This window comes from Manduca sexta, chromosome 17 (genome assembly GCF_014839805.1).
Source record: "Manduca sexta isolate Smith_Timp_Sample1 chromosome 17, JHU_Msex_v1.0, whole genome shotgun sequence".
NCBI lineage: Eukaryota > Metazoa > Arthropoda > Insecta > Lepidoptera > Sphingidae > Manduca > Manduca sexta.
The window spans coordinates 9,188,418-9,203,207 of record NC_051131.1 but is presented as its reverse complement, the minus strand read 5'-3'; the positions used below and the strand labels follow the sequence as shown (position 1 = coordinate 9,203,207).

Below are 14,790 nucleotides of genomic sequence, written 5' to 3'. Positions count from 1 at the left end.
GTTACTTCCTTATAAAATCCATATAGATTTATGACCAAAATTTTGCTATACCTATATCTAAATATACAAGATACATAATGTCACTTAAAAGAAGTCCGTAATTTTGTAACTCTGTCGCGTCCTCCAGCGATGAATACTAGCGCTAGACGAGTGCTTCAGTTGATCATACAGAAAAACTGCTAATTGAGTATAGCTAAACCAATTATGTTGATTGACTTATCATTTTTGTCATACTTAAAGAAGTATGTACTAGAAAAAATTCAACAACTTAATTGAATCGATAAATATAATTTTGATAGAAATTATAATAATGTAGTCATAGATTAAAGAATATGTCAAATGTTTTGAACAAACTGATTGGGTTGATTAAAACAAGTATCACAACTGCCACAAAAAGCCATGCGATGAAGGCGGAAAAAACTATTTTGTATACGCAAATGCCGCTCTATGCATTCGTGGTTCCGACTGTGGACGAGTATGTCAAAAGAGTCAGACAGATCGCGGAGAGCTACTGTTTTATGATCCTCGCTGACAGTTCCAATAGTCTCGTCGTTTTATAATAAAAAGTAAACCGATGATGACAGCGACATCATGCTTCGTGAAATTAGAAATTAACTCTTGGTCTCTCGTGAATCGCCGGCGAGCCAAGACAGCTACATGACATTTGCGTGTGTCACGGGATTATAACCTTATATACTACATATATACTACATAATAAGGTTATTTTTCCGTCACACGCGTAGCTGTCAATGTTTGCCGGCAAACATTCAGCTACCTCACGGGTTAAAGAAAGTAAAGCAAGCGCATTATTCGTAAAAGTATTATAATTTTGTATGACGTTCGGGAACTTTTTTAAACATTCGTGGTTATTTCTGTTTGTTTGCCTTTGCTCGCTTTTGTATCTTGACGTTTCCTTTCTTGTATTGAAGTATGGCAGATTAATATGAGTTCGAAGAAGCCGATATTACTTCTGAAGGGGGTCTAAACGTTGTGATTTACAACGACCGGGCATAGCTGTTAAAAAGTTGTAAACTGCCTGTGTTTCCGCCGCGTTTCGCAACATTGTTGTGACATTTTGTTTAAATATTAACAATGTGATGTATGCAGTATTTAACTTTGCCATTCATGAATATAAACAGAATAAGCGAAAGTTGCGCGATTAGCTAACAATACCGCGCAGCGCGGCTCGCTGACACAGCGTGCATCATGCGGAGGAAAGATATTGTTTGCAAATAAATTAAAGTTACCATTACGAGAAAATACATTAAGATAAATACTAGTTATACAAAATTAGAAGAACATTAAAAACGAAATCGAATGTGTTCATCATAGTCGTTTTAAATAAAGAGCAAAATCATTGCCCGTGACGTCACTGGCAAATCAAGCAGTTCTCGGAAGGTGTCGCGTCACATGTGCGGCCCGGTGCGGCGCGGCGCGGCGGTTTCTTTAGACCCGGCCATGTCACGATTTATGAAGCAATATTAATCAGAACTTGTTAACTAGAGCACAATATTTTGTGGTTTGAACGGATATGTTTTTTATAAACCTTAATTTTAGCACATTTTAAAGATTAATGTAATTTTATAAGAGCTTATTTAAGGTAACGATGTAGAGCCGTCCTGTGGTATGGTACGTACGAACGGGAAGAACCGCTGTCTTATCGTACCCTGTATACTATACTATATATGTGACGAAATAGATTGCTGGCTTCGCATGTGGAGGAAAATTATCGCAGGTCCACACACTCTGCTCCCTTTCGTAATCCTTTTTACTTTCTCTAAGACTGGCAGAGCATTTATGATTTTTATGGTATTTTGTGTTAGGGGTAGAGGTCGTTACTGTTAGGTTCGATCAAGGAAATATGAGATTTAAAATTTCCGGTCCGAATGTGTCCTTACATATACATAACTTTATTTATTTTTCACTCTGCGCGCATGGCATATCTATAATCCTGAGAATTTCTATTTTCTTGTGCTAATCATTATTAACAGCTATTATAAGTTTACTATATAATGCAAAAGAATAGTCAAGTTTAACAAGGATTTATAAATGGATATTTGGATAATATTTTTAATAAAAAGCTATTATTTTTTAACATATCGTAATATAATGCTCAGGTATCGACTCTGTCTGCAATGATCTATCGCGCAATAGTCAATGGCACAGTTTGCAAATACTCTGGCACGTTGGTGGCACAAGTAACGTCTCAAATGACTTGTGTAATGTTCTCTTTGATGTGGAATCCCGGACGGCTGAGAGCCATTGAGTAGAATGGGGCTGTTCGCCGCCACATTAAGTCTTCAAACTCAAAGTATCTTTGACATCTAAAGGTTGGTCCGGGAAACAACAGAACATTAACGAGTATTACCCAAGTATAAGGAAACATAATAAAATACTTAGTTGGATGTTGACGTTTATGTAATATTAGGTTAGGCGCGCGATCCCGTCCGTGTGTCGTTTCTCAATATAAAAGTCGTGCTGTAGAAGACTACACGAAGATACGAAAGATCGTTCAATAGGCTGTCTGGGTACAATGCAGTGTCTATTTCTATCGGCAAGCAGCAGTGTTTTTAACTATTGTGTTCTGTTTCAAACGATATTGTAGCCGGCGTAATTACATGGCTCTATGAGACTAACAGCTTATGTCACAGGATGACGAGCGCAAAGGAATCTCACGCAATACTTTATAATTCAGTTCTTCTTCGTTTTATTACTATTTGTTGCTTACCTAATACTTCTCATGAGCGATATTTATCAATTGCCATCAAATCGTGTCGATAGTTCCATGTCTTAAACACACATGATATAAGAACTTCTTGGTCACATTTAGATAGTTTAAATTTGAATGTCCTGTTTATAATAACAGAGAAAAATAACTTGGTTCTTGCATAGCGGATTTGTACCTCTTATATCTCTAGTTGTAGCAAATTATCTCGTCAAGTTAGGTACCTTAAATGATCCATAAAAATCGTCATTTACAAAAGTCTATAATAAAAATAATTTGGCATGAAATTTTTGAGTTTCCTTCGCTAGAAGAGTGAATGACGTGAATATAAAACAGTTAACGAGTGCTCCCTCCACGCTCAATCAGTTTACAGATAATTCGGTTAGGGACGATAAATCTGAGTTTAGATATGGGGAACGAAACTTAATTCGATTATGGGGGGTTCGACTCCGATAACAGCCTTGGATTACACGATTATAGAGGTCATCTTCTGTAATTAATTGTGTAATTTTGGTTTAATCAAAATGAAAGTCGTTATCCTTATGAGTTGCAGGAAAATATATCGTTTGTTTATGTTTGGGGAAAATTATTATGTTTAAGTTATTTTTATAATTAAGTCGTATTTGGTTTTTGTAAAGTTTAGATTTCTTGCAGACTGAATTGGGAATAAGAAATTTATCTTCTTTGCATTATCATGGCATGGTGAATAAGACCATTTAGGACCGGTGCAGTTTTAATTTGCTTCAGTGGGGATTTGTAGTAGCATTCTTGCTAAACTTTTGTGTTTATCGTAATAAGGCGACATATTTTTAAAAAAGCCTTAAATAAAGAAAAAAGCCATTGCATGGTGCTTTTAAATGAAAATAATTTCTTCTAATTATAGTAATCTGTTTGGTATCTAACAGAGCAGAATTACTAATAAAATTCATAGTTACAATGAACATAGATTCTCTCAGAAATTATATTAATGCGTAAAATCTAGCGTAAAAACTGCAAATCCTAATAACTTCATCACGATTTTTTAATTCAAGCTACATTGAGATGTCATTGAGGTGGCATACAGCGGGACCACCGAGACGCCATCGCCATTAATAAAGCGAAAATTAACCTAGACCACGAGCCACATAATGGAGCCGAGTGTCGCAGATGAGTTCGGTTTTTACGTACGAGTCTGTGGCCACCCGCGGAGGCGACACTCACTACGTCCACCTCTTCCCCTTCTCATTACTTGTGGTTTCAATTCACTTTTTATCTGTCTCCCTTTGCATCTAAATTACATACCCAAATATGTCGTAATCAACCCTCTGCTCATATAGCTGCGACAATTTGAATTATTGTGATATGTACATTTTTTGTACTTTGACTTTTCGAATTATAAATAATTAACCATCATATAATATTTAGGGGTGATTGATGACTGATAAAGCCTAATTATATTTATATAGATGTAGATTAAACTGAGTTTTCGTCTTTCTCCTTTGTTTAATCAGGGATAAAACTCATCATTCGAATATGTAAGCTATATTATGAAAGATAAGGTCTAACCGTGCGATATGTTATCCAAATCCACTCCACGGGTTATGCTTGATTGGCTAAAAATAACCCTATAAGTTTCACAAACTTTCGCATTTAAAATATTGAACCTAACTACGTTTATATGTGAATATCGCGAATTGACACTTACCAATCTACTTACCGGTTTATAAGGCCATAGTTGAAAGATGACTGACGTCGGTGTGACCACCTGCTTAGGTTATGTGGAAGATAGGTTCTCCCTCACATTATCAGTCTAACTTATTAAAATTTCGCAAAGCTATGCTTAGTTAAAACACAAATTTACTCGATCAGCTATAAGTCAAAAACCGCCATCTTGCCTCTTAGTAAGATTTAAAATAGGTAACCGGTGATGTTTTTGACAGCTATTTAAGCAATTCTTAAGCACCTTTTAACGCTAAAACAAGTTTATAAATAAGACTGAATATGTGTTATTTAACCACTTTTTATCTATGTTTTAGGTGGTTACCATCATGTTGGTCTGCGACACGTGCCTTTGGTCGTGTGGCTAAATTAATTTAGCTCTGATTATTTGAAACGACTATACCGCGGAGATACCAATTAGCTAACTGATAGTAAGTGTGAAATGGTAGATTTACTGGTACGATTAGTTTTCTGGAAGCTAAAAGAATTTTGCAATCCCGCCCAATTCCAATAATTTTCTTGAAAAGCAGCACACGCAGTTAATTTCTTTGGTTTATGGGCGATAGGTAGTTACAATCATTAACTATAACGTAACCCATTTATTCATTTGCTTACTTTCTATTAGAAGAAATGTTAAATTAAAAAGCCCATATTAATGAATGATTGGGGCTAAATTATTGATTCTCACATTGACTGCATTTACATTTAAAACCTTTTGTATTGGCGTACACCACTTTTTAGGGGCTAATATATATTATGTACTGATGCTACTACACTGTATATATGCGCCTTCAGGTACGGTTATAAGGTGCATCGTATAATCAGAAGATACATTCATAATGTGCATTAAGCTTGTGCTTGCCTACTCATTGCTTTTGTAAGATGTAAGAATAAAAATACAATAGTCCACTCGGAAAAATATATTCAATTTTTATAAAATCAATATCAGGCATTTTTTAATTCGCACAAATTTGTACAATATACATACATACGTAGTTTATTAATTATAATAAATTTTACAATTATTTTCCAAGCTAGATTGTCGTAGCATAAACGACATCGGCTGTTAACACATATTTATTAGCAATTTATTATGAGTAATGTTTTTACATCTTATTACATTTTGGATTCGTTGGTACTTCTAGTAGTCAGCATTATGTTAAGAAATGTGCGATAACAGAATGATTAATATAATACATAAATTGTTAAGTTTGGAAACATATCTTCCGTATCTTTATCCTATTAGTACTTCAGGATTCAAGTTTATGTACATTTAATATTTTATTTTATTACATGCTCGACTCTATATCTTTCTATATTTGTTAACACAATGCTGCAGGACATATTTATAATATTTATGAATGGATTGCATTTTAAAATCTTCGTGATAAATAAAAATAAAAGTATTTGCTTTTCATTTTGAGGTATCGTTACAAATAAATAAAACTGCAATTTTGGACTAAAATAGTGACACTACTTATCCTATTTAATTAACCATACTATCTCTGGCTACAATATGAGATAATTATTTTTAATAATATCTATACTGTACAACACTTTTAAGTCTCACAACAATAACATACACACGGTTGCGACACGCACCGTAACGTTTAAAATTACAAGTCCAGATAGTTTATCTTTTATACATTAGGTTTGATATGTAGTATGTACAGTGAGTGGCGGTGGCGGCGGCGGCGTCTCGGCGCGGCGGAGGCAGTATCACAGGAGCGACGAGGCGTAGTGCGGCACAGCAAGCGCCGCGCGCCCCCGTCACACCAGCGCGCTCGGCTTCACGTCCAGCGGGTGCTCCGGCGACCGTCCGCCGCCGCCGCCCTCACCCTGGCTGTTCTCCTCAGAGTCTGAGCATGACTCTGAACTGCCTTTCTTGCCGCCATTGTGTGTCTTCACGTGCTTGGCTAGGTGGTCAGATCGCATGAACCTTTTATTGCACACGGGACATGCGAATCTTTTTTCCCCTGTATGGGTGCGGAGATGTCGCTGCAACTCGTCGGAGCGGGTAAATCTCTTGCCGCAAAACAGCCAATTGCATACAAAAGGGCGCTCTCCCGTGTGCCATCGTAGATGAGCCTTCAGGTGGGACGTTTTCCCGTAAACTTTCCCGCAGCCAGGTATGTGACAACTGTGTATATTTTTCTTCCGAAGGTGAGCGCCGGCTGGGCCGAGCCTTTCTGCTTCTTGACAGTTAGGGCAGTCGCAAGTTGCTCGTCCGGCATAGCGACGTTGTGACCTAGGTGACGGCGCCTGCGCTGGAGGTGCCGGTGAACCGGGCGCATGCAAACCAAATGAGCCTTGCGTAGGCAGCACTGATTTGTATGCATCTTGTAGAAGGTGCGGTGCAGGTGGCAGTAAATGAGCGCCACCAGAAAGTGAATGTGTAAGCTGCGAGTAGTCTTGACCAGCGTAATTGGCCATTTGTCCTCCCACGTCGAGCCATCCGCTGTGTACGTCCCACCATGTGCTGCCGACGGCGCTGACGCCGCTCATTTCTGCAGCTTTGAGTGCACCACTGCCGCCACCGCCTCCAACATTGAAAGGCCATGACTCGTAAGGGTGCCGGGAATACATAGAACCTAAACTTGCACTTGATTCACTTTTGCCGAGTAGTTGATCACCAGAAGAAGGGAAATAGAGATCGTTGCCGTAAGACGGTGCAGCGGCGCATGACGTGGGTGCTCGGGCGTAGGGGGTGCAGGTGGGAGCCTGTGAGCGCGGCGTGACGCCGGCTCCCGGCGGCGAGTGGGCGCCGGGGCTTTTCTTCCAAGGGTGAAACCCTTTACCGACGGCAGCGTCGGCGAGTGGCGGCGGAGATTTACTCGATAGCTTGTTGCACTGGGCCGCCAACATAGCCAACGGCGTGCCGCGTAAGCTCGGATGTTCCTGAAAAGAAAGATAATGAATTTTTAATTATTTTCAACAAAAAAAGGTTCAATCCTCGTTGAGATTTAATTATCAGCCCGCGGTCTGACCGTGAGAAACGCTCTGAGTGTCAAACCAGATTTATAGTCTAATTTATATGTGAACTAAGGCGGCCGCGTTCCCCTGGTGCCCGAGGCGTACAGAAATAATATAAATAAATTATGAAGACCTTATAGGTAGTGTATTTACAATTAGTCGGTGCGGTGACAGCTACGGCCGCTACCGCTCGGCAGCCCCAGGATGTCGTAATTAATAAATATTGCCTTTGGCTTCGTATGTCTCATGTTTTAAGTCCTACTTCATATCGTAAAATATGCTATTTCTAATAAATATTGATTTCATGCATTTAGCATGAAACTTCAACTTGAAAAGGTTTGTAATAAAATACCCATTTTATATTACAGTAACATATTATAAAACCAAATCCCCTTTTCTGTCTGTCTGTACGTTATCGATTTTCTCAAAATCTACTGAAAGGATTTTTATGAAATTTAGTATGGAAACAGTTTAAAACCGTGGAAGGGTTATTATATCCCGGGAAAATATTTAGCGGGACTTTTATCCCAGAAAATTCCTTCACGCTGGAGAAGCCGCGAGCAAAAGCTAATATACTAATATTCAGGTGGTTATGAAAAACTGTTACCCGCTGCCCACATTTTACATATTAAAATATATACATAATAGCCATCATAACCCATCGAGTCGTTAAATTATTAAAAAAGCTTATGCATTTATATTAACAGAATAAATAATATAGGCATAATGGATTCAGAAAACCCCAATCCTTTCGCAGTTGTTCACTTCGCTGTTAAATAAAGGTGAGAACTGATGTAACATCCGGCCGGATATTTCACCCCAATATGAGACACAATAGGTCGATAAAAAACTCCTATTGTAAGCAATATAATCCTTGGATCACGACACATGATCGGGGGAGGAAGGGGAACGGGAATCGGCCACGCCCTGTATATTGTGATTGGCGCAGCTGTTGCAGCACGGTGTATGCTCGCCCTTACAACTGTTAAATCAGATCTCAATACTAGATAGTAATATAATTTAGGCCTTCTCAGAGAATATTGGTTTTTATTTTTAAATTAAATGCTTTGCGATGATGGACCGATCGACAAGTTCAAACTGAAGTAGGACGTGCAGCTGTTATGTTATTAGCACTGTCATGTGCAAACTTCATAATAATATCGTGTTTGATCTAATCTAAGCTACTTGATATAAGAACGAAAATGCTCTAAGTGTTAAGTGTAAGTAGGCCAGTTAAAGTAGTAGAAAGGACATTTTCTTAATGTGTTCAATTGGTGTTTTAATACACTGATACGTTAATACATATATAAAAAAACTTATCAAATTATCTAAAACGAGGCTACACGACGGCGCTTAATGATTGATGACTAATAAAGTTTCATTTATAAGGTTTTTAGACGCTATAAGTGACGATATTATCACTTAGCTCTCGAAATTAACGTTTCGCAAAATTGACATGTCTATTTTGTATGTTTACGTTGAGAAAATAAATGAGTGAAGACAGTAGGTAGTGGGTAATTACATGTGGCGTATTATTAGAATCTAATGTTTGATGCAGACTAACGGCGGCTTTCCAGCAAATAGAAATAATGGACCGACCCACTGCGCTATCGACGACGAGATCTACGGGGCTGAGTTGTAAATATGGCTGCGCTCTCAATTAGCCCCACGACAATTACAATTACCATAAAAAAATAATAAAGCGCCGCCAAATTGCGGCAGCGGCCACTTACGTCGCTGGCTATGGGCCACGGCCGCATTATTTGTTTTGTGTCGAAGAAATTACATTCAGTTTTTTATATATTCAATCCGAAAGAAAATAGTACGAAAAGAACGACAAATATAATACAATTCAAATTTCCTGAACGTCATAATGTATAATAAAATTATGAGGGATAAAACGACACCTCACACATTCACAAAAGCTATTTCGTAGTAATTTAAAATAATAGGCATTAGACGATGAGCGCTGTGGAATCAATGCGGGCCAACGCGGGCCAACGCGGCGAACACGACGCGACGGCACTGAAATCATAATTACCCTCGGCATTATGCTCCATTTGGGTGCGGGCCGAAACAGAGTGATATCGAGAGTAATTGGTCGTCAACTTGGCCGGGCCGAGTCGACGGTTCGGCCGCGAGATTGGATCAAAGCGCGGATGACGCCTCTGTGCCGACTCAACGGCGCCACCCCCATATAATACAACGCTGATGGCCTTTCCATGTCAAAATTACCAAGGTTTTTTAAGTAAAAAATGGAAGAGGAAACGAAACGAAGTTACCTGATGTGACCATAAAATATGGTGTGTGTTGTAACATTCGCACTCGTAAACAGTCAATAATCAGTTCACAAGCAAATTTATCAAGTTTAAGAAGTAACATAATAAATAGGTATTAGGCGTTGCTCGCGTGAAAAGTCTTTCTCGCTATAAAAGTGTCTTAAACACTATACGTTGCCAATGCCATCTATTTAAAAAAATCAGAATAAATTCCATCATTTTCCATGGAAGCATATTACCGGGATAGGCCATGTGTTAATCATGGACGCGGTCTACCTGAGTGTGTAAATTCATACAAATTCGTGCAACTGTTTGTGAGTTTACTACAAACAAACATTTAAACTTTCACATTTACAATATTAGCAAAAGTTAGATAAAAATATAATTTTATACCATACGTTCACATAAACAATCAAGACAGTCCACCTGGCAAATTGGTCAAGTTTTAAGAAGAAACGTAATTTGTGATATCTTCAATAAAGAGCAGAGATTCAATGTCTGAAAGGCGAGCGCGAAGGTGATCTACATTCTGAGAAATAATTTGGCAACAATTTAACTGAAGGCAACCTTGAGAATGTATGCATACCAAGCTATGTATTACGATTAAGTTATCTGCGCACTCAAGACTGAAGATTAAACTATTAAGTACATGAACTAGGCCAACTTTTTTATATTTTTGTTTTAATGACGACGTTTGAAAGTAAACCGGACGCATCAATTATAATTATTGGTAAACAATTTGACAAGGTATTGAACAATTTATATTCTTCCAAGATTTTTTTATATAACTTGATAGTAAATAGTTTTATTCCAATGTCTAACATTGGCATAAACATAAATCATTATTTTTTTTGAAATTGAAATACATTGTGTACCATCAAGATTCTGTTTTAGCCAGCGATAGTTTTGTCTTTACCACATAGTTTCAAATCGTTGCCGGTTCTCATGTATCGGATGATTTAAAATTATCTACCTTAATTATGATGAACCAAAATGAATATTCAAGCGAAACGCTTAGCGCTCGACGTGTTATTAAGATGATCGTGAAGTCGTTATCAACGAAATTGTATTTCATCAAATTCATAACTATACTTATGAGCTAATATTTTTCGACAACTCATTGTTGAAAATAATGAAACATAACTGAGACATAAATTCTTTCAAATATATTCGTGATATCAAAGTATAAACTGGAAAATTTTAAGGCCAGTGACCCAATCGATAAAGCTGGGGAAATTGCTGATGGCTAATTGCACAATTAGGGAATTATCGAGTTAATTCCGGATGAAACTGTACTCCGTCGTCGGTCGCGTCGGCTGCTGAATGCGACCCCTTGGCGCTCCCCATCTGATACTATTCTAATGCAAACTAACTCAGTTTGAATTTTCAATTTATGACATATTGTTGGTTGGGATGTTCTGTATGTATGTTAATATTGTTGGGTTAGGTTTGCAAGGGTTCGCATGGTTTTTAGCTCCATTCCAAGGGAATATTACTTCAAGAATTCTTTTGTAATGTTACACTACTGAACCTTTTCATAATTGCCTTAGACCTGACCTATATTATTATATATATCGTGGAAAAATGTTAAATTATTTTATTAATGTTGTGTTATATATAAATGATAATAAGCTTTAATTTTTCTAAATACTTATAGTTTAACACTTAAATCTAGGATTTATAACATTAGAATTATATTATATTTCTTAATTCGGAGTCCCAGTCGACAAAGGCCTCCTCTAGCTTGTTGTGTTAAATATATATAAATATTAATTTCCGAAATGCCAATGAATGTTTTTTATGTTCCGCGTCTTTGACTATATTTTTATATTTGCAAAAAATTGTTTTGTCAAATTACATTAAAATAATGTATGCTTTAATTATATATTGTTGCTCTTAATTATACGTAATAAATATGTTACCTTTATCTTAAACGGTTAAACTATATAATAATTTATGTTTATAACTTTTTATAGAGGAAGATAAACGCAAATTAAAAACGTAGATTACAGTTTATAAAAAATAAAGCTGAAGTAATTTTCCGTTAAAATCAACAAAGAAAATTCTAGAATGCGACGCGCCGTCTCTAGTTAAGAATGAGTAATCGCCAGTTATATACGGCCTCTGTCCAATTAATGAGGCAGGAATATGACATCAAATTACAAAATAATTCACTGAGACTTGTCGTAACTAATTACGGCGAGGAGCATTAGCAGCCGCGCAAGGGTTCACTGTGTCATTTGACGCTTGGAGGGGAAATATTGATTGGCTCTTCCTCAAATAATGATGATTACCCTTTCAAATAAACGAGACTCATTTCACGACCAACGTCTACGATCGTGTAGAGACTGAGGATAACTTTGGAGTTGCATGAATGTAAATATTCTACTATTTACGCCCTTCAATCTAGCTCGTTTTATCTCTGCAATTCAAGTACGTTATTTATAAAATATTTTTTAGATTACTTTATTTTATAATATGCAGCAGCGCCATGAATGATTTTTTTAGCGATATTGTATATTTCAAAATAGCGATAACCTCTTGGTTGTGGAACGGATTGGTGAGACGAATGTCCGCAGCTTCTAAACCCAAGGGCACGCATCTTTGACTTTTCTAAAGTAATGTGTGTAATCGTTGTGAATAATCGCTTGCTTTAACGTAATGGAAAACATTGTGAGGAAACCTGCATACCTAAGAAGTTCTCTATAGCAATTTTGAGGGTATGTGACGTCTGCCAATACGCACTAAGCCAGCGAGGTAGATTAATGAATAATCCCTTTCAGTAGTAGATGAGCCCTGTCCTCAGTGGCACAATTAATAATATAGGACTGTTTTTTTTTTTATTTCTTTGTATGACGAGATGGACATGCCGTTCGCCAGATGGTAAGCGATACGACCGCCTATAAACAGTAGAAACACCATCCAACACCTTGAATTACAAAGTATATTATATTATTATAACTGTAAAGAATGTAAAGTCGCGTTAAATAATCTTCCCATTCATATATCAAACTTAGATAGAGGCGTTATCAGAGTGGATTAAATAAACTAAATATAATGGGCCACTAACATTATTTCTACATCAAGTGTCATCTGGCTGCACGCAACTGTTGATGTGCGAAGCTTGTTCTCTATACCTCCATTATGCTCAATAAGTCTGTTTGTGTTTACACAATTTCATGATTATTGCGCAATGTTGTTTATGTTGTTTTTTTTCCGCATCTTTAAAACAATTGTTATGAAATCGCATGCGTTACTTGATATTACTTCATTAATTCATACACTGTATTCTATTACCAAGTACAATTACTAGATATGGGGCAATGATAATTCACAAATAATTTGTAAGGTTACATTAAATAACACAACAATATTTGCAATCAGTAGAAGGTCTAGTTACGTAAGAATGATTTACATTATAGTTATCTCTTTGTCCAGTCAATATTCAATTAATCGAACGAGTCTAATGCTCTGTGTAATACGTTTTGAGGAATGCAATACTATTTGTAATACGACTAAATTATATATCCAAGGTACCTAATGAAATAAAGTCGTTAATGGATTAATAGAAGTAAGTTATTGCATTTTCTCATTCGAAAACATTTATAAGACAATTAAATTAATAGATGGACTGCTAGGCCATGAAAAAGTATGAGGTAGAGTACGTGCTATTTGTTTCAGTAAGAATAATTAATACCACTTACAATATATTATTGCCTACACATGTGAGTTTCAATGGATGAACTTTAAAGTGCTTAAGATATAACGTTAGTGGTAGGATATATTCTATATCCGCTCAGATAATTAGACCACTGCACACAAGGTGTTAAACCCCGCCGTAATAGCCCAAGTAAATGTATTGCTTTCTGAGATTAGCCTGTGTATATCCGGTTCCAACAGGCCGACGTAATTGTGTCGATTGTCGAGGGGTAATCATCTCACGTCAGTCGATATTCTATTGGAACGCAAGCCACTTACCATTAGGGGCAATAGGGCAATTTGCCAAATATAAAATAAAAAAATATGATATAATGCCAACTAGCTAAAATCCTAAAAAAAATAATTCGCCTTATTTTTTTTTATAAGCGATGCGCTTAGTTTGTACTGCAAGCATAAAGATAACCTACTTAATTCAAAATATAATTTCCAATATACACATGTAAGTGACGAATCAATAAAATGTTTCGAAAGTTTGGTTCTCTAATAAGGGTTGTCCGCAAACGGAACGCGGTGATCGAAGGCGTGAAACCGCGCTAGTTACGGAGGTCATTAGGCCGCCTCACGCCACATGACGCTTCTTAAATTGAGCCGAAACAAATTATTTAAATGGAAATTATCGTTTGTGACCCGCAGTATACATATGCGTTTAATACGACATGTGGCAAATCAGTTTTTCTATCGATAAGTGTCCGGTCGCAAACTGTTACGGTCTATTGCGAGGCTATTTTTAAGTAAAAAAGTGTGTTGAGGTAAGCGTTCTACGTTGTTTCTACTTCAGAATATCATGTTGTTAAGGAGTTTAGTCGGTAATAGCGTTTTCTATAAAAACACGTCTGACCGCAAACTTTGCCAGTAATTTTAAAAACAAGTAAAAATAAAGTATAATAATTTACTACGTCATAGTTGTTGTTTTAGTAATATCATTCCCAAATACGTCAAAAACATTTTTATATACGTTTAAATTTGATAAGTCGATGGAATAGTGTGGTAATGTGTCGGACACGGACAGGGGCGCCCACTCGCCGCCCGAACATTAGCCCGCGGGCTCCGGCCAGCCCTACTCTACTTTATTGACCTGACATTACTTGTGGACTTCTATATCTACTAATTTATGTGTGATAAAGTTTATATGTATGCAATTTTACATATTATTCTAATTAATAATAATTAAATCACGTAAGCAGCGGACTATAAATGAACAATACGGGTATGTTTTACTAAGTAATTTTAGGATAGAATTTATGAATAAATATATTTATAATATAATTATTTTTTATGTAAGGTATGTATTCTTACTTAAGGCTTGATTTTTTAAAATATATAAGTATGTATCTAGTTAAGAAAATGTCAATGTAACCCTGAAATCGTTGAGCATCAAATTGCATATTATTATAA

General features: G+C 36.7%; 1 protein-coding gene across 4 annotated transcripts in view; it reads right to left on the bottom strand.

Annotated features, from left to right (window-relative positions):
* Positions 1–5,328: 5,328 nt before the first annotated feature.
* Positions 5,329–14,790, bottom strand: part of LOC115443482 (transcription factor Sp9) — a 77,633-nt gene continuing 68,171 nt past the window's right edge. For all 4 annotated transcript variants that reach the window (XM_030168909.2, XM_030168908.2, XM_030168913.2 and 1 more), the window contains one exon: positions 5,329–7,321. In XM_030168909.2, coding sequence (XP_030024769.1) covers positions 6,194–7,321 — 1,128 coding nt within the window. In that variant the 3' untranslated portion in view covers positions 5,329–6,193. The remainder of the gene's footprint in view (positions 7,322–14,790) is intronic.